The sequence below is a fragment of the Prionailurus viverrinus genome, chromosome B3 (assembly GCF_022837055.1).
Source record: "Prionailurus viverrinus isolate Anna chromosome B3, UM_Priviv_1.0, whole genome shotgun sequence".
Classification (NCBI taxonomy): domain Eukaryota; kingdom Metazoa; phylum Chordata; class Mammalia; order Carnivora; family Felidae; genus Prionailurus; species Prionailurus viverrinus.
Window position 1 is genome coordinate 121,209,070 of NC_062566.1, and position 27,993 is coordinate 121,237,062.

A 27,993-nucleotide genomic window follows, 5' to 3' on the forward strand; every position below is an offset into this window, starting at 1 on the left:
GGTTCTGTCTTTGTTGTACTTTTCTGTCAGATCTTTAGGGCCCCCAGTATCTACACCAGAATATATGTTGTATCTAAGAGCTTGTGGACTGGCTCAGCCCTACTAATTTGTGTTTTAACCTAATATCTAATAAATGATAAAATAGCTTTAGTAGAGTCTCCTTCCCACGGTGTCGTGGATGAATTAATTTGTAGGGCCTTCCTAATACCAAACCACTAGATCATACATTTAAAAAGATTATATTTTATGTCATAGCTCCAAGAGAGGGAAAAGAAACCAGGAGCTGAAGCCAAAGTGGTGGGTGCTTACAGAAGGTGGACATTCCTAGGGATGGCTGCCAACATCAGTGGTGCCAAGATACTAGGCTTTAGTGCAGTGAGAAGGCAGGGTAGTGAGGTAAATCAGAGACTTCTAGATTAAGCCAGAGAACCTGGACCAGAGCTAGAGTGGTACCACCCTAGGAGTACCTTCTGATTCCAGCAGAAATAAATGCAAACCTCGACAGAAGGAAAAAACCAGTGCAGGCCCCCTAGATTTTTTAAAGATCAAGATCAATCAGATATGTATGAGCTCACAGTCAAAAATCACATATAGGAGGGAGCGCCTGCGTGGCTCAGTCAAACGTTTGACTCTTGAGATCAGCTCACATCATGATCTCATGGTTGTGAGATCGAGCCCTGTGCAGGGCTCTGTGTGGAAAGCGTGGAGCCTGCTTGGGATTTTCCCTCTGTCTCTCTCTCTCTCTCTCTCTCTCTCTCTGCCTTTCCCCTACTTTCACGACTCTCTCCCTCTCTCTCAAAATAAATAAATAAACATTTTTTTTTAAAATCACACATAGAAGAAAGAAAACCCCCCATGGTAAGAGTCAGCTGGAACAACAAACAACAGATTTTTGTTTGTTTAATAACATATCGCTGAGTATTTTTTCAACAATTATATTTTCTTCAATTCTAGAACTTCTATCTACTTTTTTAAAAAGTTTGCCTGCTTATTTAAAAAAAATTTTTTTAATGTTTATTTATTTTTGAGAGTGGAGAGACACAGTGTGAGAGGGGGAGGGTCAGAGAGAGAGAGAGGGAGACACAGAATCTGAAGCAGGCTCCAGGCTTTGAGCTGTCAGCACAGAGCCCAACACGGGACTTGAACTCACGGACCGTGAGATCATGACCTGAGCTGAAGACGGACAACCAACCGACTGAGTCACCCAGGTGCCCCTGCCTGCTCATTTTTGGCAGTCTTACTGCTTACTCATTTTTGTGATTCCATCTTTTTTTCCCTTTAAACATTTCATATGTAGTTATTTTATATTCAGGGAGTGATTGTCGCAAAACCTGAAGGCCTATGGTTCTAGATCTGTTCCTATACAGTGCTTCTCAAACTTTACTGAACATGTAAACCATCTGGGGGATCTTGTTAAAATGCAGAATCTGATTAAGTAGATCTGGGGTGGCCCCAGGACTCTGCATGTCTAACAAGCTCCCAGGTCATGATGCTGCTGCTGATGCATGGACCACACTCAAGCAGGGGAAGGTGGATGACCTACAGAATCATGTGCAGGGGCCCTGGATGCAAACAAGCAGACAAATAACACACATGCAGATTAAGTGGTCTTGTTCTGACTTAGGAGTTAAGTGGTTAATTCTGGTAGGATTCCATCTTTAAAGAATAAATTCTAATAGGTTTTGAAGTCATTAAACCCCAGCATGGCCTTATGAGTTCCATTTGAAGTGGGGGTTCACTCTTTGCCAGGCTTTTGGTTTTCTCATGATCTTTATCAGATAGAGATTAGAGGGGCACCTGGGTGGCTCATTTGGTTAAGCGTCAGACTCTTGATTTCAGCTAAGGTCATGATTTCACAGTTCATGAAATCAAGCCCCACGTCAAGCTCTGTACTGACAGTGTGGAGCCTGCTTGGGATTCTCTCTCTCTCCCTCTATCTCTCTTCCCACCCACCCCCCACTTGTGCCCTCTCTCTCTCTCTCTTTCTCTCTCTCTCTCTGTCTCTGTTGCAAATAAGTAAACTTAAAAAATAGAGATTAGAGTACTTTTCTCTAAACTGTCTCATTAAGGTTTTAGTCATTTTAAAAATACACAAATATAAAAGAAGACTGAAAAGACTCAATAGAGTAACATGAAAACTTATACATCAATTTTATTTACAGTATTGGAAAGACCCTACTTCTGTCTTAACTTTATCATACAAATCTTACATAATCCTTCATTTATTTTTCAACGTATTTATTAACACCTACAATGAGCCAGGTACTGTGCTATTCACAGGTGACACAAAGATGGAGAAGAGAAATGTGCTCCCTGCCTACACTGAGCATGTGTTCTTAGTGGCGTCAACTTGAGGGCAGCAATACTAAGGGTCAAAGTACAGTAGGGAGAAATGAGCCATATCTAAAATATCCATTTCAGACTGAAAATAACTAAACACTGGGGTGCCCAGGTGGCTCAGTCAGTTAAGCGTCCAACGTCAGCTCAGGTCATGATCTCTTTGTGAATTTGAGCCCCACATCGAGCTCACTGCTGTCAGCACAGACCCTGATTTGGATCCTCTGTCCCCTTTCCTCTCTGCCCCTCCCTCCCTCCCTCTCTCTCTCAGAAATAAACATTAAAATAAAATAACTAAACACTAAATATTCAATAACATTGGCCTCCTTACTTGGAGGTAGAAGCATGATTTTCCCTAGATTTATCAAGTTTTTTTTTAATTATTAGCATTCAACTTCAATATTATGTGAATCTAAGCAAATATTTTCCTCCTTGATTCAACTATTCCTAGAAAGCTGTGGCCTTAAGGGAAATAATTTTCCCAATTCAAATTTTCTATGAATAAAGAAGAGAATTGGGACTTAAAATAATTAAGACAATTTGAGATGCCTAAGGTATAAAGATATCAGAAGACTGTCACACAACCATGCTAGACAGCAGGTGCATTAAGATGTTAGCATTAAGGCAACAGAGAGACACATTAGTAAGGGCAGGGGTGGGGACAGTGAAGAAATGTTCAACTAGGGAGACCAAAGGTGGTCGTAAGGCTCCTGAATTCAGTGTGTCTGGCTGGCTCTTTTCTGAACCAAAACCACTTTTTCAGAATGCTAGATGAGATTTAAAAAAACCCAGAACCCAACCTCAGGTATGGAGTCATTTGTTTGTGAAAATTTTATTTGTCACAAGCAAAAGATTTTAAAGCCCATAATTAGGAGTTGTGCTTTAAATTATCTGTTCCTTTATCCTGCTATATGTAGTCATTGACAGGTATCACTCTCAATCACTCTCATTTTTTAAAAAAAATTTTTTAGTGTTTATTTATATCTAAGAGAAAGACAGAGACAGAGCACAAGCAGGTGAGGGGCAGAGAGAGAGGGAGATACAGAATCCAAAGCAGGCTCTAGGCTCCAAGTTGTCAGCACAGAGCCCAACGCAGGGCTTGAACCCACGAACTGTGAGATCATGACTTAAGCCGAAGTCAGACGCTCAACCAACTGAGCCACTCAGGCACCCCTCAGCTATCATTTTTTAAGCACAGAGATGTGGGGTGTAAAATTCAGCCTTTAGGGCTACACAGCATAGTTCTTAATACTGGCCAAAAACTGAAATCACCTGAAGAGATTTGGAAGCGCAGATGCCTAGGTTTTACCACACATTCTGGTGTAATTGGTTTGGGTGTAGCCAGGGCATGGCCATTAAAAAATCTCCCTATGTGAGTCCGGTGTAAAGCAAGAATCAAGAACCGTGGCTGCAGAGTATGTTATTATCAGTCTTTTTGTCCAACAGTCACAGTTGCGTATGAAGAGAATGAAGCCCAAAGTGAACAAACACGTGATTTTTTTTTTTAACATGGCTTTTTAAATTTGGTAAAGCTAGCTGGTGGAGCCAAACCAAAGCCAGGACCTGGATCCCCTTGTTCAAGACTCTTTTTCCTGTGCCCTCCTGGGATTCATATTTGCTGACCTAGCAGCCACGACCAAGGCTTGGACAGGCAACTCCTCTGGCTACTGTGGTTTGTTACTTAGCCCAGGAAAATGGGCTAAGAACACTTTTTAGCTCAGTCTATTACAGGCACAAAATACAGAAGCTAAAATATCTTGCAGCTAAGAAGAGTGCACTTGGGAGAGAAAAGAGGCCACTCAAGACTCAAGAAATAATCTGTAGAAGTTTCAGAAAAGAGTCATCCCAAGCAATGGTGTCATTCCTCAATGAGAACCTGGCTTTACCAATGCAGCAAGGTCACCAATTCAGCGAACTTCCAAATGAGGTCTGAGTGGGAGACACCCTGATGAAAAAAGGCTGGCTGATAAAATGTTATTAAATTCAAAGGACTGGGATTGAAGTTAGGCCATGTATGTTGACCATTTTGCTTCAATACATCTCATGCTTACTCATAATGGCCTTTTGGTCACGTTGGAGAACTCCACAAAGACTTAAAGAGATTTCCAAAGTGAATCTTCTGTAATCTGGAGACTGCTGTGCTACGTGACTCTCAGCGTAAGTGTAGCAGCATATTATTTTATAGCTTCGGTCATCAAATCAGCTGCAGAATATCACAGGAATTTAGAGACATTTTCTATTGAAAAGATGGAAACACTAACAAGGGAGCAATAATTTCTATCCCAGATTCTCCCCAGCTCTTGTGTCATTTTCCAAACTACGTTCCTTGAATTTTTTTTCCATGGTAAATTAATGGATGTTACTTTTATTTTATTTTTTTATTGTTTTTATTTTAGAGAGAGAGCATGCAACTGGGGGAGAGGGGCAGAGGGAGAGAGAGAGAAAATCTTAAGCAGCCTCCATGCTCAGTTTGAAGCCCAATGCAGGGCTCAATCCCACAACCCTGTGATCATGACCTGGGCTGAAATCAAGAGAGTCACTCAACCGACTGAGCCACCCAGGCACCCCATAGATGTTGCTTTTAAAAAGCTATTCATACCCTTATAAATTTCAACAAAGTGTAATGGCGGACTTCTTGGGTCTTTTACTAGGACAAGCTGAATTATTGGTATCCAAGAGAGGAAGGCAGTATGCAGAGCTTCCCAGGGAGCTCTTGGTTCCAGAAGCCTCTCTCTGGATTGGTGTTCCACAGAACACTTTTGGGGAAATGCTACTCAAGAAGAATCTTTTGATATGTAACTTTGTTGAGTGGCAGATAAATTTAACAAGGTCTATTTTAGAGGCAGTCTATGGAGAATCTAAGAGCCAGTAGAGTTTCAGATCATCTGATGATCTTCTGAAGTTAAACCTACGAAGAGGCTATGTAAGAAGACTCTCTCTACCTTCTCACCATCTTTCTCCTCTGACCATGTCCTGGGTTCTACAAGAGGCCTGGCTAATGGCAGAGAATTATAAAGTTGAGGGAAATGGATTTCATTTCACGGTTCCCTGAATTATAGTCTTTTGTACTCACTGTAACTATGCCTTTAAACATAGGACAGAAATCAGTGCACCATTTTCACCATACTTTCTTGACATTTTTATGTGAAATGTTAAAGGTTTTTGGGAGGATTTAACTAACGTGGGAAATATTTAAATGAGAATCGTTTGTTTATTGACTTTTAGAAATCTAGATCAGAGATCAGCAAACATTTTTGGAAAGGGCCAGATGAATATTTCGGGCTTTGTGGGCCATATGATCTCAGTCGCAGCTACTCAACTCTGCCATTATAGTGTAACAGCAGCCACATACAGTACATTAAAAAAAAAAATGAGCCTGTGTTCCAATAAAACTTTATTTACAAAAACAGGTGGCAGGCAAGATTTGACCAGATGGTCGTAGTCTGTGGACCTCTGCTCTAGATGAGGGTACTCAGTGAGGATGACTGTGTGATAAAATATATAGTCTTCCAATTCCTGGTAAAGGTCAAAGGCAAGTATGGGATAAAGAGAAGTATCTGGACAAAAATATTTTAGGATTTGAAAGTTCAGATCCAATCATAATAGAAAACAAAGATCTTTCTTTCCAATTAGTATTTTGAATCCAAATTTGAAATTCCGTTATAAAACAATGTTCTATCTATTCATCATTCTACCCTCAGTTTCTGATTCCTGGCTCATGGAAACTTATTTTTTTTTTTCAGAGTTAAGCACTTCAGTGAAAGGTATCATATAAATACAAGGTAAAATCAAGATGATGATGGGGCTAAGGCGGTTTGGGAACTACAGGAAGATAAGAGTTGAGCTGCAGATGGAAAAAACAGAGGTCAAGTTTCCATAGTAATAATGAAATAGTATTCACTTTGTGATTTTAACATAGGGCTGTTGCTTCTGGTCTCAATGCTAACTGTGGTTTTAAACTAATGTGAACACATCAATATCCTACTATTATTCTATTTGTGTACAAACATTACACTTAGCATGTTAGCAAATTGCTAAATTCTCCAGAAGTATGTTTGTGTATCTTTAGGTTCTAATTTAAACAATGTGTCATCGTCTGAAAGAACAATGATTCCCCATCATCTGCCTTGTGTCAATTTACTGAAATTAGCAGATTTAACTTCATTTAGACCTTTTTTTAGTGGAACCAAAGAATGCAATTGCAGCCAAGTTGGACAAATTTCACATTAAGAACAAGCACAGATGCTTCAGCTGTAGTTGGGTAAAAGTTCTGAAAATCATGGCAGATGTGTAAAAGCACTTGGTCCTGTGATTTCATATGGAACCAAGCACACTGTCATCACTCAGATGTGAAATTAATGATAATACAAGCATCCCTTGCTCAGCAGAAGTTGAACTGCTCCCAGTTGTAAATTAAGCCACACATTCATTCTTTGGAACCTCTTTTCCATCCTCTCTTTCACACAATCTGGCATAGGGATATGTTACTTAATGTCTGATTCTCAGTGTTGTATTTTCTATTGTCAAACTCAAGTAACTAGCTACTATCTGACAGTAAACATTTGGGCAAGAAAAAAAAATACCATGTTGATCTGCTAAGAACATACTGAACAGCTAGTCATTATGAATAGAGAAGTCAACACAATTCATGTGCTAATGAGCCTCACACATTAGTTGATTAGACACAAAACACCACAGTTTGGAGCACTGGGACAAGATGACAATAGAGAAGATTATGGGATTAAGCAGGCTATTATTTCCCATGGAGTATTTGAATGGCTTGTAAGATATGCTCTAAGGCTGGCTTTTACCTCTGTCTATTGAAACCTTGAGCATTTTCTCACCTGTTACTGTTTATAGACAGATCTGATTTCTGCTACCAAAAGGATTTCCATGGAGCAATGAGGGCTGGGCAGGGGTTCCCTTTAATTTTTCCAAATAACCAACGCATAGATGGAGAAACATGGTTCCTTACAGAAGTATTCCCATGAGTCTCACAACATAAACAGGTGCCAGCCCAAATTTCCCCTAAAGGGACTATGGAAATGCAGGCTGAAATTCATCTTGGAGCTGAAATATATCCAAAATGCCCCACAGAGCAAAGCTCCACAGCAACCACAACTTTCCTTGCCACAATGTCAACCTCCTCCCTCTGACATAGGTCACTTCCTCACCTAAACATAATATATAGGGCACCTCTAGCTAGGAGTTACCCAGCAACTGGACATTCATTTATTCATCCATCAAGTTTTTACTGAATGGATGTTACGTGCCAAGGATAAGTCCAATCAACAAGGATGTGAGCTATAATATTGTATCTTCCATGCTAAGTTCATCAATTGGATATTCTTCCCCAACTCATTCCTGACCATCCTCATTTTTCTGACTACATTGTTCCTTAACTGTGAGATACACATCATAAGCAGTGTAAAGCATTGAACACACCTGTAGCAGTGTCTGTATCATTTCTAAAGGAAATGTTAGTTCTTTTCCCATAAGCCCTTCATAGTGTTTGTATTTAGAAATCCTGGATTTCAAGAAGTCTTTCCTTTCAACTCTGACTCAAAGACTTTATACTGTCTATTAAGCTCATTTATGTCAACCATATCCTTGCAAAAGGATATCCTTGCAAAAATGATCACATACCCCATCCCTGTAAAGGAATCATTGTCTGGACTAGCTTACTCATGTAGCCTACCAAAGTTTGTGATTGATTTATCCAAGGTTGTTTATAGAATGTGGATTCTAGGAGAATCAGCCTAAATCATGGTGAAGGCATCAGTCTAACCAGACTGACATTCTCAGGTAACATTATGTGATAAATGAGGATGATAAAAACAAAACAAAACAAAACAAAACAAAACAAAAAAAACACTTTCCTCTTGGATATTAAGGGTTTTAAAAATCTATGTCCCCATCCCATCCTCTTAGCTTCAAATGCAAAGTGGGATCAGCAATCTGAACCCAAGGTAAAAAGCTTCACGGAATTATCACAATCTGTGATAATAAGGAAGCCCCTCGAAACACCTACACATGGACTAATATTTTCATTCTTTAAATCTTTATTTATTTTTGAGGGAGAGACAGAGTGTGAATAGGGGAGGAGCAGAGAGAGAGAGGGAGATACAGAATCTGAAACAGGCTCCAGGCTCTGAGCTGTCAGCACAGAACCCGACACAGGGCTCAAACCCATGAGCAGTGAGATCATGACCTGAGCCAAAGTCAGACGCTTACCGGCTAAGCCACCCAGGCGCCCCTAATAGTTTCATTTTTGAGCAAGCACCTAATTAACTCTAAGAGATAAAGTGCCCAACAACCCTGCTGGTTTTAGAGAACACAGCCTCCCCCAAGACTCAGTTCATCTCCGTTCAAGCTGGCTGCACCCTCTCTCCATCCTTTCTCTCCTCCTGGACTCTGGCTGGCTTTCCCAGTTTGAAATCTTCTGCGGCGTTTCTGGTAAACTGCAATGCTTATCAACCAGTCTCCTTATCCTTGGGGGCGTATTGAATATCAGATGAAAACACTACAGAATTGGACAAGCAATTATTTAGTTTTACAATAATTTCTAATTATTAGAGCAAGCCGATTTTCACTTGTAGCAGTCTGCAATGAAGAGGAAAAACTGAGATGAGCTCACCGATCCTCACATGAGTCTGGGAACGGAATGTGATCTGCAAGTTGCAGGGTCCAAAGAATACAAAAAGAGATGCCAGCCAGTGCAGCACTCCACTTAGTTGTCTTTTTACAAAATCATGCTGTTCAGAGTCTTCTCTCCGATTGTTTCTCCAAGATGGTTCTTGCCTGCTCTAGCTATCACTGACCAAAGGAATTCCATGGACATGGAGGGTTGAGGGACAGTCATACAGTGACCACATGAAGCCTGTTATTGACAGTCTTACATGACAGCCATTAAACCAGAAGGCACACGTGACTGCTGCCACATCTTAATCGGGTCTTTGTGTGTGTGTGTGTGTGTGTGTGTGTGTGTGTGTTTATGTATGAGATTAATTGAACCCCTCCATTTCAGACTTAACAATGTCCTAGAAGCTTAGGATTTTCTCAGTCACTGCCTGAAAAGCCATGTCCTGCCCATACCCTGTGGCATTTGTAAACCAGCTGTCTGTCACTGCCATCAAGAAAGTCACGTGGCCACCACACCATATGCTGAGTCTTCTTTCATTCTGGATTATTTTTTCCTTAAAGCAATCTCATGTGTCACTAAAAGTTGAACTTCACCCACCTCACTGCTTTTGAAGAGAGCTACATTGATTTTTTTTTAATTTTTTAATGTTTATTATTTTGAGAGAGAGAAAGAGAGACAGAGTCTGAGTTGGGGAGGGGCAGAGAGAGAGGGAGACACAGAATCAGAAGCAGGCTCCAGGCTCCAGCTGGTCAGCACAGAGCCTGACAAGGGGCTCAAATCCATGAATTGTGAGATCGCAACCTGAGCCAAAGTTGTATGCTTAACCAACTGAGCCACACAGGCACCCCGATTTTGTTTTTATTCACTCATTTACACATTCATTGTCTGTAATCTTATCTATATAACCTGCCCCACCCCAACAAACACGGTTGTCAGAGATAATACGTGCCACCTAATTGTTTTTTAATTTCAGATAAACTACAACTTTTTAGTATAGGAATGTTTCAAAAGTTACATGGGGAATACTTATGCTAAAAGTTATTCATTGTTTATCTGGGCATCTTGTATTTTTACTTGCTAAACCAGGCAACCCTGCCCCAAACAAATTCACCACCTTCACCATGGTCATTCCCTTCCTGATTTAAAATATTTTTAATGTTTATTTTTTGAGAGAGATACAGAAAGAGAGAAACGGTGTGCAAGCAGGAGAGGGGCAGAGAGAGAGGGAGACACAGAATCCGAAGCAGGCTCCAGGCTCTGAGCTGTCAGCACAGAGCCTGACACAGGGCTGGAACTCATGAACTGTGATATCATGACCTGAGCCAAAGTCAGATGCTCAACTGACTGAGCCACCCAGGGACCCCTCCCTTCCCGATTTAAGCCCAGGTTTCAGAAGCAAATGGGAATATTGACCAATACTGACAAAATTTAAATCAGTTGGTACTGAAGTGGATTGAAAACTACAGTCACCACTGATCAGGTACAGGCATACCTCATTTTACCACGCTTCCCTTTATTGTGAGTCACAGATATTGCATTTTACAAACTGAAGGTTTGAATCAACCCTGCATCAAGCAAACTCTACTGGTGCCATTTTTCAACAGCATTTGCTCATTTTGTGTCTGTCACATTTTGGTAATTATCACAATATTTCAAACTTGTTTATTATTATTATATTTAAATTGCTGCGATCTCATGATAAACTTTGAATGGATGAGGAGTTGCTCCTTATGGATGAGGAAAGAAAGTGGTTTCTTGAGTTGGAATCCACACCTGGAGAAGATGCTGTGAAGATTGTTCAAATGATAACTCAAGGATTTAGATTATGACATAAATTTAGTTGAGGCAGGGTTTGAGAAGATTGACCCCAACTTTGAAAGACGTTCTGTGGGTAAAATGCTATCACACAGCATCACATGCTACAGAGAAATAATTCTTGAAGAGAAGAGTCAATCAATGCAGCAAACTTCACTGTTGTCCTAAGAAATTGCCACATTCACTCTGACCTTCAGCAGCCTCCACCCCGATCAGTCAGCAGCCATCATCATCAAGGCAAGTCCTCCACCAACAAAGAGATTACAACTTGCTTAAATTCAGGTGACCGTTAGCACTTTTTAGCAACAAAGTGTTCAATTAAGATATTTACATTGGGTTTTTAGACATGATGCTATTGTACAATTAAAAGTCTACAATATGGTCTAAACACAACTTTTATATGCAATGGGAAACCAAAAAATTCACTTGACTCACTTTATTGTGGTGGTCTGGAACCAAATCTGCAGCATCTCTGAGGTATGCCTGTAAATAGGGAATGAGACAATTTTTATAAAATCTAGATATGCAAACTGGATCCTGAACATGCTCACTTTCAAAGATTTCTGCCACAATTAATATGTATAAATCTTGCACCACTAAAACCTAGAATGTTTTGAGTGCTTAAGCCAGAAGAAGGTAAGGTGTTTTCCAAATTCTTAGAAACCAGTTAATAGCTAGGGAAACCATGCTCACATTTTATTTTGGAATTTGCGTCAATTCGCTTAACCTCACCTAATTCATTCTCTCCCTCCCTCTCTCTCTCTCTTTCTCTCTCTCTAGTTACCTGAACAAGAATAAGTACTTGACAGCTATTGACCAAGATGCATTTGGAGGAGTATACAGTGGACCAACCTTGCTGTGAGTAAGACATACAGAAGAATATGTCGGTCTTTATTTTATTTTATTTGGAATAAAGGACAGTCACCAAGAGAAGTGGCTGATGTTTACGGTAGGCCATGTTGTCTTGGCTAAAGACATCCGCAGTAGTCTTCCACCAGCTGTATAGGCTACTGCTTGGAAGAAAGTTCTTGTTCTTTGACACTCAGAAGGCCACTCCACCGTACCATCCGGATGCCTCATTAGGAAGCCACCTTGGTTGGACATTCATGGAGGCCCCCAGTGCAAAAAAAAACAGGCATCTCCGAGCAGGTGCTGTTTGCAAAATTCTGAGACACAAGGTCTACAAACAGGTGGCAGGCACTCTGTGCAGAGAAAAATGTGTGTGAATGTGCATTGCACAATGCTTGGCATGAAGAAGGAAGAGTATAAATTGACTCTTATCTAGTAAAATTTACAATCACTGGAAAAGATGAGACATAATTATTTTTAAAAACAGCAGTTTAGAATCTCACCATTGAACATCTGGTCCAGTCCTTGCCAAAGCAGAACACAGGACCCCAGGAGAAGGCACAAGGTAATCCATTAGAGGCAAGGATAAATATTAGAGGTTCTATTTATATTTAAGATTTTAAAAATAAGGGGGCACCTGGGTGGGTCAGTTCATTAAGGATCTGGCTTTGGCTCAGGTCATGATCTCACAGTTCATGGGTTTGAGCCCCACGTGAGGCTCTGCGCTGACAGCTCAGAGCCTGGAGCCTGCTTCAAATTGTGGGTCTCCCTCTCTCTCTGCCCCTCCCCGCTCACACTCTGTCTCTCTCTTTCTTTCTCAAAAATAAACATTAAGAAATGTTTTTAAATAAGGACAAATTAAGTTTTGGTACTATACACACAGATGACTGCAGCCCCTCAGGTGTCAAGTAGGGAATGGATGCATTCCCAGGGAACAGTGGGTGATCCACAGTCTTGAGTACTTAACATCGTCACTCTTTCACTTCTAACAATTATACTTCCTTTTTAGATTGAATGCACCTAGTTAAGTGAATTTATGACCTTATTTTTTTTCTTTTTTAAATTAATGTTTTATTTTTATTTTTGAGAGAGAGAGAAAAAGAGCACGTGAGCAATGAAAGGGCAGGGAGAAGGGGACAGAAGATCTGAAGTGAGCTCTGTGCTGACAACAGAGAGCCCAATTGGGGGCTCAAACTCATGAGTGTGAGGCCATGACCTGAGCTGAAGTTGGACGCTCAATGGGCTGAGCCACCCAGGTGCCCATATGGCCTTATTTTCTTAACACATAGGTGCCATATGAGAGGGCAGAGTGACCCTAAAAATCTACTATACCACATGGGGATTCATTGTTAACTGATGGCAAAGTACTTAAAAGCATTATACATTTTTCTTTCTACAAAAAGTCAAGTGAAAAAAAATGTGCTGGCCTTTTATGTGATTTTTTTTAACCTGGAAGATACTTTTAAAAGATGACTTTATAGGGACTCCAGGGTGGCTCAGTCCATTGAGCCACCTCTTGATTTTGGCTCAAATCATGATCTCACAGTTTGTGGGATCGAGCCCTCTGTCGGGCTCTGATCTGACAGTGAGGAGCCTGCTTTGGATTCTCTCCTTCCGTCTCTCTCTCTCTGCCCTTCCCCCACTTGTTCTCTCTCCCTCTCCCTCTCTCTCTCTCTCTCTCTCTCAAAATAAAAAAATAAACATTAAAAAAAAGACAACTTTATAACTGCTCCTTCGAGGGGCACCTAGGTGGCTTAGTTGGTTAAGCATCCAACTTTGGCTCAGGTCATGATCTCACAGTTCATGGGTTTGAGCCCTGAGTCGGGCTCTGTGCTGACAGCTTAGAGCCTGGAGCCTGCTTCAGATTTCTGTGTCTCCCTCTTTCTTTGCCCCTCCCCTGCTCATGCTCTGTCTCTTTCTTTCTCTCAAAAAAAATAAAAACATTTTTTCAAAAATTTTAAAGAATTATAACTGCTCCTTCAAGATAAAGGTGATATTTCACTAATGAATGTTGTTTCTCTGAAGAAATTTGTGCTTTGGAAATGGCCTTTAGAAACAGGTATTTAAAAACATTTCCAAGTTATGTAATCTTCCTGATGAGAATGGTGAATATCACTTATGAAAATTATGTTTGTTAAAACCAGAAATTGAATTTTATTCTTTTTAAAAATATTTCAAATCAATAATTACAATGGTCTTAAAATCCACATGTATAAAATATGAAAATTACACATGCATAGGTTAGTGTGCAAAAACAACTGATGGACATCCAAGAATATGAATTTCAATAAAAAACATGTATTTAGTTCCTGAATTGGATTGAGAGTTGAGAATCTTAACTTAGTGAGTACTGCCTTAGTCCATGGCAGGCCCATGCCTGCCTTAGTCCCATGCCTGCCTTAGTCCATGGGGAACCATCTATCTTTGTAAGGTGACTTTTTCACTGACAGCCACTTAAACCTAAACTGAAACAGAAGCAGACCTCTGAATAGCTATATCAGAAAGGGTTAAACAGCAATTTTCAAAATTAGTGAAGTATATTTAATTACAGTGCTTTCACTTTAGTGAAATTTTTTTAAAAGATTACTCATTTATTTTCTTCTTATCCTTTTAAAATGTATGTTTAGTGTGTTTTATAGTGTATATAACATGGTATTACAGTCATATGTGCATGGAGATCATAAATGTACACAGGTTAAAGGCACATACTCAAACAGGTTTTGCATGTGAATATGTGACCTTGGAAGAATTTAAAGACCAATGATGTAGGGGCGCCTGGGTGGCGCAGTCGGTTAAGCATCTGACTTCAGCCAGGTCACGATCTCGCGGTCCGTGAGTTCGAGCCCCGCGTCAGGCTCTGGGCTGATGGTTCAGAGCCTGGAGCCTGTTTCCGATTCTGTGTCTCCCTCTCTCTCTGCCCCTCCCCTGTTCATGGTCTGTCTCTCTCTGTCCCAAAAATAAATAAACGTTGAAAAAAAAATTTTTTTAAAAAATAAAGACCAATGATGTAGACTACGACCACTCAAATTGGGGCCACTACAAGGTGAATGGCTAGCCCCAGAATGTACATCAAAATACAGCTTCCTTTATGGAGAAAATCTTCCCATAAAAGCAAAGTTGCCCCAACTGAACAGTGTGCTTCATGAAGTCATTGGCTTGCCTTACAGTACAAGCTTCTTACATTTGTCAAGGACTCATAAGAAACAGTTGGCCAGTGGGCACCAAGCTTTGAGTAGCACTAGTCTAGATGACAAGAGCCTCCAAATCTCCCTTTGCCTTCTATCTCGGTCCCTCTCAATTCCGTCTTCCCCAAGCCTGTGTGTGTTAAAATGCAAATCGGATCTTAACACCAATTCTGGTCTCCTGTACCCCTCAGGATAAAGACCTTGGTGTGGCATGCAAGGCTCCGTGATAATCTTCAGCTTTGTCTCTCACACCACTATACACCCCTGACCAATGATCTGTCTGTATTAGCTCTCCTAATACTCCAACCTACTTACATGGCTATGTTAAACTCTTTCTTCATTCTGCTTGGAAAACCCTACCACAACCTCATCTGTCTGATTAGCACCTACTACCATTTTATCTTTCAACCAAAAACCTCCTCCTCACTGAAGTCATTCTTGACCCTTATTCTCCTTAGGGAAAGATAACCATTTCTTCTTCTGTACTCTAGCCCCTCTATGTATGCATCTCAAGGCACCAATAATATGTTTCTGTCTATCTCTCCAAGAGCTCCTAGAGGGCAGGGTTATGCCTATCTTGTTTCTACAGTTCTACTTCGTTTTACAATGCCTAAAACATAGTACTAGCTTTAAAAATGTTAGCAAAATTAATACGGTATACAATAAATACTTGAATCACACTTCTGTAAATGCTGTAGCCTTTAAATAGCAGTCACATTTTAAAGATATTTCAGTACTTTGTCCTTAAGGGAGAGTGTCCATTTATACTTCTTTCTAAGTGGTAAATTAATGTATCTATTTGTTTCTGTTGCTTAAAAGTTGTTTTGATAGTATTGGCAAGATTTTTTTTTTTTCAAGACTCTCTGGCCAAGTTAAGAGCAGCTGTGCAACTACTTGACAATGCAATTCCTGCTTCTGGACACAGTCCAGGTTGTGAAAAGTGAGCTAGATTAGGAGCGAGGCCTGGACTTGACTCCTGCTTTCATCACTAACTGTGAGACCCATGTCTCAGTGATCTTATTTGTCAAAGCAGAGTTACTAAAAGTAGTGAAGCTTAAGTAAGAAAATAAACTAAAAGCACTTTGTATATGCTTCACGAATGTTAAGCATTGTGATTACCTTCGCTTCTTCCTGCCTCTTGATACTTCATTATTCCTACCTTTCTAAGCCTTTCTGCTCACTCCTTCCTAATTTTTCTCACTAGAGATCACTGCCCCCAGTATTTCAGTCCCAACCTCTGGCTCTTTCTCTTCTGTCTCTCCTTTGGTTAAATCACTTGTTCTCAAATATTATGACAAAATGAGAGAAATTTTCTAATTTCAGGTTTTTCAGAACTTAGCTCTGATTTACTTATCTCACTTGCCTGAAATTTCTACTCCTTCCCTGTCATTCTGACCCATTTGCATCAGTTCGATTAAATTTTTCCTAATCAACCTCTGAAAATGTACAGTACACATTTATTGATCATAGGCTAAGCTCAGGACTCTTCGTTAGGAGCTTTTGATAGGGGGGGTTTCCTATTTTGACAGGTGGTCAGGGAAAGCCTCTTTGAGAAGGTAACAATTGGGAAAAAATATGAAAGTCATAAAGGAACAAGGTATGTGACTACCAGAAAGAAAAGCATTCTAGACAAAGTGCAAAGACCCCCGGGTAAGAACATTCCTGGCATGTTTGAGGAATAGCAAGGAGGCTGTTGTAGCTCAAGAAGAGTAAACGATAGAAGTTGTGGTCAAAAAGATAATGGGGTGGGGAGAGCAACTTGTGGATGGACTTAAATGTCACTTTAAGGTCTTTTATTTGCTCCTAGATATAGAGGAAGCCATTGGAGTCTTTTGCCATGATCTGACCTTTGTTTCAGTAGGGTCACATTGGCTGTTGTGTTGAGAGTAGGGTGCCAAGTCTGGGAGCTGGGACACCACTTAGGAATGTATAAAAATAATGTAGGCATGAGGTGATAGCAGCTTGTAACAAGGTAGTAGCAGTGAAGGCAATAAGAAACGGTCAGTTCAGACTATATTTTAAAGGTAAAGCCAATATGATGTGCTGATGGAATGTATATAGGGAATGAGAAAAAGAGAAGAATCAAAGACAACTGCAAGGGTTTTGGCATGAGCAGCCAGACGAATGGGATCACTACTTCCTGAGAAAGGGAAGACTGTGGGAGGAGTTGGTATAGTGGTGAAGAACAGTCTGAGGTATGTGTGACACATCCAAGTAGACTATGATAGCTACAGATGGGAAAGTAACACGAGAGATCAGGGCTAGAGATGTATTTGAGATGCTTTGGAATGTAGGTGGTAATGGGAGATGTGATTATGGAGGAAATCTCAATAAATGGCTAGAATGGAGACTTCTGATAACCCTCCCCACCAAGAGAGCTCCAAGAGAAAGTTCTGGAAATAAAATAGATTGATACATTATCTGACAGGATTGGCTGTATGAAAAACTATTTTGATAGATGTTTTAGAGAACGTTAGAGCATGTGCAAGACTTAGCAAGAAGTCCATCCAAACAAGGTACATAAATAAGAGAGATGTTTCATAAAGATGTTTCGTAAGGAAATAAAGCTACACAAGAAAGGAAATGAAATCAAAATATGCAGAGTTGTAATAACCAAAATACTAAATATAAGCTTAACCAAATATGTCCTAAAACTGTTTCAGGAGATTAGAGGGGGTGTCAGGAGAATTTGTGTGTAGGGTGATAGAAGAGAGCTAAATCCTCATCTTCCCTAGCAGGAAGTCAGTGGGTGAATCAAAAGCCAATAAATCAAAATATATTTACAATTATGGAAAAAAAAATACCAGTTAAAAGTTAAAAGTAGTTGTTTTCAGGGCATCAGAAAGCAGACTGCAGGGAGGAATTGCACCAGAGCCTGTATAACTAAGCTTCCAGTGTAGTTTGCTTTTTAAAAATAGGTCCACACATTATTTTAATGAAAATTAGAATTTAATTTAAAAAGAAAACCACAAAGCACAGGAAAAGAGGACAATGGATATGGCAGCATTTGAAATGCCAGTAGCAGGAAAGTAAGAAATGAACAAAAGAGTTCAATCTCACCCTTCAAATTTCAGGCAGTTGTCTTAAAGAGCATCTAGTAACTACTCATGATTGGCTTTGTAACATCACCATGTACCTCTTGTCTTGAACATTTGTCAAAATCTTTATCACTGTATTTCCCACAGATCTTCTCCCTATTAACCCGATTTTAAGATCCTAAGGAAATCGACAATGTCTTACGCGTTCTGTAATTTCCCTGCTTCAAAAGACAAGACAGCAAGTATTCAATAAATATTTGATAAGTTGTAACTGAATACCAAATAGCCATGATTTGGGTGTGAGTTGGTGTTAAAGCCAACTTGGAAAACCTTAAACTCCAACTAAAGAGAAGAAAAATGGCTGGTATATATTTCTGCTTCATAAAGATATTTGAGAAAGAACACAGTCATTTCTAACAGTCAACAAAAACAGTAAATTTTGCCCACTTAGTTTACCATCTTTTCTCAAGGTCATTTCTCAAAAAAGAATCTAATTCAAAATAGGTGCAACATCTAAAGTACGGCCTGTTCTCCACCCTTTCCTATTTTTTAAAGCCTTTTAATATAGTTTGGGAGTTCAATAACATTTATTACCTATTGTTTTTCTAATCAAGACATGCAATCTCATTTTCTATTTTTATGCTTTTCATTTTTGATTATCTTGTTTTCTTTTAATCTTATTTTGAAAGAGAAGCTCTCGGTGTTTATAATCCCAAAGGAAAGAATGCACTGAAATGCAATGCCTTCCATAATAACCAGAGTTCTCTAAGGTCTAAATTATGTAACTTATGTTAATAAGCATTTAACCTACCACTGAAAATGATTATAATAGTCCCAGTTACTATTATAAGTATCTCCTAAGAAGAGAACAGCTCTGTAACAATATCCTTGAGTCTGTGTAACATGCCTCAACAAAAATAAACTTTTGTTGCTATTAGCTGATCAAATGAATTATTTAAAGATCTAAAGATCGGGGCGCCTGGGTGGCGCAGTCGGTTGAGCGTCCGACTTCAGCCAGGTCACGATCTTGCGGTCCGTGAGTTCGAGCCCCGCGTCAGGCTCTGGGCTGATGGCTCAGAGCCTGGAGCCTGTTTCTGATTCTGTGTCTCCCTCTCTCTCTGCCCCTCCCCCGTTCATGCTCTGTCTCTCTCTGTCCCAAAAATAAATAAACGTTGAAAAAAAAAGTTTTTTTTTAAAAATTAAAAAAAAAAATCTAAAGATCAAGGCACTGCCATCTGGGTTTACAGAAGAATAAGCACCTTATGTTCTTATCTTTTACTCAATGATCTTCACAAAACCATACTATTAGATAGCTGAAAAATTGTGGCACAGTTCTTTTGGGCATATCTGAAGCCCACTGGTGTGTTGAATGCATAATTTTCTAGGTATGAGCCTGTACAAATTTATTTTTTTATTGAGATATAATTTCCATACAATAACATGCAGTTTTCAAGTATACAATTTGATAAGTTTGGGCAAAATTATGTTATCCTATCTTAGTCAAGACTTCAAACATTTTCATCAACCAGAAAATTCCCTCATGCTCCACCTTCCATATACAACCACATATCTATGTATTTTTCTAATGTAAAAGTCTAGGAGTAAAATTGTTAGGTCACAGGCCAGATTACATTTAACTTCATAGGAAATAATGCCTCCCAAAAATCCCATTTTCTACTCAAACCAGAGAGGTATGAAAGTTTGATATTTGCTTACTCATTATATTGTCAGTCTTTTTGATTTAGCCATTCTAGTTGCTATGAAGTGGTTTCTCATTATGGTTTACTCTGTTTTCCCTGATTATTAATGATGTTGAGTACCTTTTCATGTACCTCATAACCATTTGTAGATTTTCTTTTGTCAGGTGTCTGTTCAAATATCTTACCTTATTTGATTAGATTGTCTTTTTGTTGTTGAGTTGCAATCCTGAGTACATTTTAGTCCTAAATGAAATCAGCTTTAGTCCTGACCCCCAGGCCATCACCATCCATAGTTGAACCTCTCCTTTTCTCTTTCCTTTCTAAGGAGAAATAGCTAATCTGAAGCAAACTTGTAGGAGTGCCTGGGTGACTCAGTTGGTTAAGCGTCCAACTTTGGCTTAGGTCATGATCTCCCGGTTCATGGGTTCAAGCCCTGCGTCAGCACAGCCCTCTGTGCTGACACATCAGTGCCTGAAGCCTGTTGCGGATTCTGTGTCTCCCTCTCTCTGTGCCCCTCCCCTGCTCATGCTCTGTCTCTCAAAAATAAATACACATTAAAAAAAATTTTTTTAAGAAAATGAAGCAAACTTGTGCAAGGTGTTCATTTACTCACTTACTCTACATTTTCCTGAGCACCTACTGAACTCCATGAATGTTATAAGGATAAGACATAACTTCTGCTTTTAAAGAGGTTACAGCCAAATTTAGGAGAAATGTGAGTAAATAACTGTGAGTTTGATGTCAAAAGAGCCATGACAGATATTTAGAGAATCAAGATCCCATTTCTAGGTAGGGTGACCAGCAAAGGCCTCATTAAAGAAGATGGTATTTGATGGGCTTCAGATAAGGGGTAGAATTGCAACAGACAGAGATGGAGAAAGAACAAAGGCAATTCTACTGAAAAACATAGGATGTGTTCAAAGAATAGTAACAATAACAGCAACAAAACATAATTTGGGTCAAAGGATAGTGTTGGAAAAGTGTATTGTGTTGAAATCATGTTGTGAGGAATATGACCTGACTCAGCAGGTCAAGGATGGCCCACTGAAGAATTACTATGGAAATATTAGTAATAGTTATATAACCCATTACAGTTTGTGGCCCTTTTCAACTCACCCCCATGCCTTCTTCCTTTCACCTTCACCCACCCTTGGCCCTGACACTATTAGTCTTGGATACCTCTGTCCCAACAACTGTGCTGTGACTGCTCATCTATATCTCCTGGCTATTTGGCAGGCACTGGACCTCCAAAGAGAGGGACAAGATCAAATCCAAAGACCTAATCAGCCTGGCACTCCTTGTCTTCCTTTCTGTGTTTGTCAAACAGAGCCTTTGGGGCAGCTCTCTTGGACAGGAAGGGAACCTCCTAGGGGTGGAAAACCAGAGGAGGTTTGTCTGCTAGGCTGCTCTGCTCACTGGAGTGATAAATGAGTTGCAAAGGTAAACATACTCTTACAGTTTCTGGCTCGGGCATCAAGCCATCAAGCCAACAGACCTTTGCCAAGGGATCCAAGTTGTTGGGGAAGCAACCGAAGTGGGTCATCCCTCCTAAGACACACACCTGTGTCTCCAGAGGCAAGGAGATGGCTTGCGACCATTTTGTTCAGTCCTTGAGAGCTACAAGGAAGGTCACAGAAGAATTTGAGGAGAAAGAGTAGATAGAAACCTTTCCATAATTGTGTGCATGCTGGCTTCTTGAAGTAGGATGGCCTACTTCAGTCCTAGGAATCTTCAGACTGGAAGACTCGTGTCAACAATTCACAAGAGTTGGATAACAAAAAAATCCAAATTTATTGATCAGTAGCATCTCTTACTACCATAGCCACTGATATGAGAAAACAGAGCTAATACTTTAAGTCACAGCAATCTATCATGGTAGGGTTACTTTTTATACCTAATGAGAAAACATTGCAGAGAATTCCTAAACTAGAGGGCTGACTCTTGGTGGGAGAGAGGTGATGGAGTTATTACAAAGGTCCTCAAAATCATATGAACCTTTGCATTTCTTCAACTGACTAAAATTTCAACTACTATCATCCTCAAAAGTTTTTTACTTTAACTGAAAGAGAAGTTCTCCAAAGCACCAAGAGCCAGTGTCCTGGAGCAATGGCCTCAAATGATCATGCGTTTTCCACCAGGGGATTCAGTCTGAATAAATGTTCTCATATCTATGCCAATATGGACAGTAAACTGGGATGACCTTTCATCTATAAAAATGAATAATTCACAAACCCATTAACTGTTTCCTGTAACATGGTTTTGCTAAAATTAGTTCTTTAAGTAAGGGCTTTTTACTTTGGTCAAAACTGATAGAACATAAAAGAATATTTGCTGAGTCTGAATTCTAGGAAAACAATGCTTACAAAATGTTCTAAAACATATAAATTCTGAACAGTTTTATTAACTAATCACTGCTCTTTAGTCAGGAGTCCTCAACCGTAACGAAGTCAGAGCACATCTTCTTTGCAATTTTAAGTATAAACAATCTACCTTTAAGTAAGCGCCTACTAGGCTGTCTGCTAAATATTTTGTATAAATTATTTTATTTCATCCTATCGATCCCAGAGGATTCTGACCCCTCCAACACTACTCCTCTCAGAGTTTTTGGTGATTTCACCCACATAAAGTCTCAATCAGTCATGGGGTGAAAAAAAGATTGCATAGAGCCAAATAGACGAGGCAAAAATCATTATTCTATAGCACATTTTACTCATGATTTTACAATTAACTAGAAGATGCTGACAACAGACTTATGATAGGGGGATAAATTAACCTAGGATTAAAATTTTCAACAAATAACCCACAAACATAAATACATGAAGCAGTTTTTGGTGTGCACAATTAGGCACTCAGTTCTTCCCAAGTAAGTATAGATGAATGCTAAATTCTTTGACTCTTCTGAGATTTTTACTCTTGCGACAGGAAATAAGGTAGTTAAGGGTTATCATTCTGACACACTATTTCTGCCAAGTCACTGAAATCCATTTTGTTAATTATGTTCTGTGTCTGAGTCTAAAGGAAATAAACACCTTAAAAGAAAGTGGACTTTCCACGTCTCACCAGTAGCATTGAGGTCCTTTAGCCACTGTGGTGATGATGGTCATTTCGTATGTGTTTTGGGGAGGAGAGGGAGAGGATTCAACACTAAGGACAAGGATGGGTTATTATTTCAGTATCTGAATATTGACAATAAATTGCCATCATTTCCTCTTGTCATTGTGTGGTGGAGAGCTGACCATACTGACATATATTATATGGGTAGTTTGTCTTTGAAGAATCCATTATGCTTATATGGTAAGTTCCATGGGATTTCATAGGTCACAGAAGCAAAAGGCTTAAAAGAAATATAATTATACAAACTTGAGAGATAGAGGAAAGGTTAACAGTGATTTCTGAGTTACAAAGCAATTATATTTTTGAGCTTCAGCTGTGTTCTCTGTTCTTTACAGAGAGTATATCACCTTTACCCTTTTTAACTATTCAGTGGCAGGTGTTATTATCCCTATTTAACAAAGAGAAACTGAGGTGCAGAGATAATAGGTAAGTCCCCAAGGTCATCTGGCCATAAGCGATGGTGCTAGGATGCAAACCAGCACTAACTAACCCAGAAACACCGTCTCTTCCTAGGGGCACAAAGGGGCACAAAGTGAGCCCCTTTCACATATGATTGTTCTTGCACCTGTTGTAATTCTCCAACTTTCCTAGATCATTTTCTTCAGTTTCTGCTTAAAATGCTCCAGTCCTTACAAATAGCAAAGACTTTGCTGAAACAGCTCCCTATCCATGATCTGTTCTCTGATTCCATCTCCTACTTCTTTCCTACTCAACACTCCACACCAGCCACACTGAACACATCCCCCTCCAACATGTTGCCACCTAGGGGTTGTGCACTAACTGTCTTCTCTACATAGATGGCTTTCCCCCCAGGTATCCATGGGACTTGCTCCTTCGCCTCCTTCAATTTTTGCTTAAATGTAATCTTCTCATCGAGGTCTTCCCTGAACACCCTATTTAAATTTGCAAGCTGCACACATTGCACTTCCTTCCTGTATGTTTCTCCTGCATGCTTATCACTATCACCATCTGGATGTCTAATAGGCATCTCAAACTCAACCTGTCCAAAACTGAACCCGTGATCTTTCCCTCCATACCTGCCTCACTTCCCCAGTTCAGGAAATGGAAAGTCTATTTTTTAGTTGCAGACCATAAATCTCAGAATCATTCTTTTTTTAACCTTTTGTTTAAATTTTCTTTAATGTTTATTTATTTTTGAGAGAGACAGAGATAGAGCATGAGTGGGGGATGGGCAGACAGAGAGAGGGAGACACAGAATCTGAAGCAGGCTCCAGGCTCCGAGTGCCTGGATGTAAGAGCCTGAGGTAAGGCTCAAACTCATGAACCACAAGATCATGACCTGAACCCAAGTCAGATACTTAGCCCACTGAGCCACCCAGGCACCCCTCTCAGAGTCATTCTTGACTCCCCTCTTTCCCACCCATATCCAATGCATGAGAAAGTTCCATTGGCTCTACCTTTTCAATCTGTGGAAACTCCAACCATTCTCAACAGTTCCAGTGCTACCACTCTGGTCCAAGGCACCTTCCTTGGACCTTGGTCTTCTTGTTTCTACCCTTTGCTCTCTTTGGTTTACTTTCAAAGCAGTATCCAGATTGGTCCTTTGAAATCCTTGGTCAGATTATACCATTCCTCTGAAGACTTCTGATCTCACTCTGATAAAAGACAAAGTCTTTCTGATGGCCTGCAGCCTCGTAGGAATATGATCTAGCTCCCCGTTACCTCTCTGATTTCACCCACATTTTCGACTCCCCCACTGTCTCAGCTCCAGCCACACTGGCCTCCTTGCTTCCACAAACATAGCAGGGCCTATGACACTATCTGGTCTCCCAGCCTGCACTGTTCTTGCCTCAGACATCAACATGTTTCTCTCCCTCACCTCCATCGGACCTCTGCTCAACTATCTCTTCCATGAGGCCTTCCCTGACAACCTCCCCAATTGTGACCCCATTCTTAAGCTCTTCCTTTCCTCTTCCCTGTTTTCCTCTTTCCCATAGTACTTACTATTATCAAATATACTATGGTTTTTTTTAATGCTTATTTATTTTTTTTGAGAGAAAGAGAGAGACAGAGCATGAGCAGAGGAGGGGCAGAGAGAGAGGGAGACACAGAATCTGAAGCAGGCTCCAGGCTCTGAGCTGTCAGCACAGAGCCTGAGGCAGGGCTCGAACTCACAAGCCATGAGATCATGACCTGAGCTGAAGTCAGATGCTCAACCAACTGAGCCACCCAGGTGCCCCAAATATACTCTGTGTTTTACTTATTTTTTTTAATTGTCCCTCTCTCTCCACTAGAATATAAGCATGAGAGGAACAAGAATTTCTTCCCATTTACTGCTAGAGCCCTAGCTGCTTGTATCATAGATCAATACATAAAAAGCAATCAATAAATATTTGTTGAATAAATGCATATCATATCTTAAAATGCTCATAATCAATCAGGCTCACTCTTGAACATATACCTTTTAAGCCCTTAAGCTTTTAAGCCCTTTCTGAGTCAGTATTAATAAATTAAACTGCCTTTTAAATGGTAAATTAATCTTCTTTCTGTTTTAGATGCATTTCATCTACCAATTTGCAGATGTGACTATACATTTTTAATGGGTCAGCTTCCACCTATTGACCTTTAGGAAAAGCCCACATTTATTACAAGCAAACATTAAAGAGACTTGAAATTGCTGCTGAAACACTGGCAGGCTAATTAGTGCTTATTTAATTTACAACTGGGGGCGCCTGGATGGCTCAGTCGGTTAAACATCCGACTTCGTTTCAGGTCGTGATCTCACGGTTGGTGGGTTGGAGCCCCATGTCAGCTGTGCTGACAGCTTGGAGACTGGAGCCTGCTTTGGATTCTGTGTCTCCTTCTCTCTCTGCCCCTCCCTAGCTGGCACTCTGTCTCTCTCTTGAAATTAAATAAACACTAAAAAAATTTTTTCATTTACAATTGAATTCATCAAAGGTTCATCTTAAATAACAATGACAATGCATATCACAAAAATGGAAATTATTTCCATGTTTGGGGATGTTAGAATACATAATTGCTTGAGGAGAAATTTGTTCTTCTGATGACACCGAATATCAATTGGGTCTTTTTTTTTTTTTCCTGGCATCATTAAAATTCCATGATATTCTTGCCCTGTATATAACCCTGCAGGTCTCACTCTTTCCAAATTCATGTCCTGTTACTTTCATTAGACACATAACTTGAGGTGGTTCCCATGACCTAGACAATTAGATTTCCTACTGTCTGCCAGGCTTAGCTCTGCTGCATTGTTTTGTGAGTAAATACTTGCTAGAGATAAATTCTCAGGAAGCTTGGTACCCAACACTTAATGAGCTCTTTGTGGAAAGTGCCAAAGTCACTAAGAGAGAGGGCAGCCCTCCAGCCTGTAGGTCTCCATCCATTTGGCTACACTCACAAATCATTTTGGGCCCCTTTAGTGCTGATAGCTGCTCTCCATATTCTCTCACTCCAAAAACAAAATGTTTAAATCTTGCTACGTTTTGCAAGTTTTATTTTAGGAAAGAAGGTACACTGTTAGTAAATCCTGGATTCAAAGTGGTCAAATAAAAAATTAGGTGAATGAGGAAAGATACAGCTTCAAATAACTTAAAATGATCCCTGCCTTGTTGAGTTTGGGGATTTTGTCAGACTGAGGCTCGTTCTCTCCATCAACACCAGAGATGGGAATCTGCCTAGTTGTCTAGTTGTCTGGCTGACTCAACACTCAACAAGTATCTGTTCTAAGCTCTTGCACAGATCTATGTATTAAATGGAGTAATGACTAAGAGTTAAGGTGATAAATTCAACCTAAGCTTTTATTTCCTCTCCCTCTTGAGAGGCCCCTAAAATGTTGGGAATGGCATTCTGATATACATAAATCCACAAGGACGGAGAGGACAGATGAGAGTGCGTGGGTGGTCTGGTGAGCTACAGAATTCTGAATGAGAAAAGGCAGAAGAGAAGGAGACAAACATGAGTACTCAGAGGAAGCACACCTGAGGAGGCAGCTGCCTTGCCTTGCAGAACCTCTGAAGGGTGTGGGATTTGGAGGTGATGGGGGTGGCAAGTGGCAGAGTGAAATGTGGGGCTATAAACAGAAGGATTTATTGAAGGTCTGCATCTGGAAATGTTAACCCACCGCCCTATTCATGTAAAATGCCAGCAGCCAAGAGTACCTTCCCTCTAGGCTAGAAATGTGAAGTCTCTTTTCTGAAGAAGTTGACAAATTCTAAAACAAACAAACAAAAAGCCTCCATATTCTGGCATTTTTAGGATACACCAGCATATAGGCCACACAATTGTCCTAAAGCAGACTCTCGCCAGTGGATAAGCTCCCAATTAGATTTTCAGTGCCTTGTTTTTAAGCATGAGCATGCAACCTAGGATCACCGGCCAAAGAACGTTTGTGACTTGAAAGATCAAAACCAAGATAAACAAGTGGGGTGGAAATAAGCCTGGAGGAGCCAAACACATTGAAGAGAACAGGAGAGAACTTTCAGCAAAGCAACAATTAGTGACCTGAGATAAATCTGAGAAGACACATCTCATTGCAAGGTGACAATAATGATAATAGATATTTATTCAGAACACACTGTCAGCTATTGTTCAACAAACCCGACATAAGGAAACTGAGGCACAAAAAGGTTAAGTGACTGGTAGTAAGTATAGAAGCCAGGATTCAAATCCAGATAGTCTGAATTTATTTTTTTTTTAATTTTTTTTTTCAACGTTTATTTATTTTTGGGACAGAGAGAGACAGAGCATGAACGGGGGAGGGGCAGAGAGAGAGGGAGACACAGAATCAGAAACAGGCTCCAGGCTCTGAGCCATCAGCCCAGAGCCCGACGCGGGGCTCGAACTCACGGACCGCGAGATCGTGACCTGGCTGAAGTCGGACGCTCAACCAACTGCGCCACCCAGGCGCCCCCAGATAGTCTGAATTTAAAAGCCATTCTTCTAAACATTCTAAACATAGTGTGCTTCCTCAAATACACTATAAAAAAGGAAAACATGAAAGCTCTTCTTAAAATGTATCTTTGTATTTGACAAATATGTAGTCACAACTTTCTGTCTTTCAAGCACCAGTCTAAGTGCCAAAAATACAGCAATGAACAGAATAGGCAGAGTCCCAGCTTTCATCAAACTAAAACTAAAAATTCAAAGCCAGGCACAGGAAGACAAATCCTGCATGATCTCATGTATATGTGGAATCTAAAAAAGTTGAACTCATAGTAAGAGAGTAGATTGGTGGTTGCCAGGGATTGAAGGATGGGGAAATAGGGAGATATTGGTCAAAGGGTACAAAGTTTCAGTTATGCAGGATGTATTAAGGTCTGAGGACCTGATGT

The 27,993-nt window shown here is 40.1% G+C and overlaps 1 protein-coding gene across 1 annotated transcript in view; it reads left to right on the forward strand.

The window, feature by feature from the left end:
* Positions 1 to 27,993, forward strand: part of TSHR (thyroid stimulating hormone receptor) — a 164,398-nt gene that overhangs the window by 126,453 nt on the left and 9,952 nt on the right. Inside the window, exon 8 of the mRNA XM_047863200.1 lies at positions 11,576 to 11,653. Coding sequence (XP_047719156.1) covers positions 11,576 to 11,653 — 78 coding nt within the window. The remainder of the gene's footprint in view (positions 1 to 11,575; positions 11,654 to 27,993) is intronic.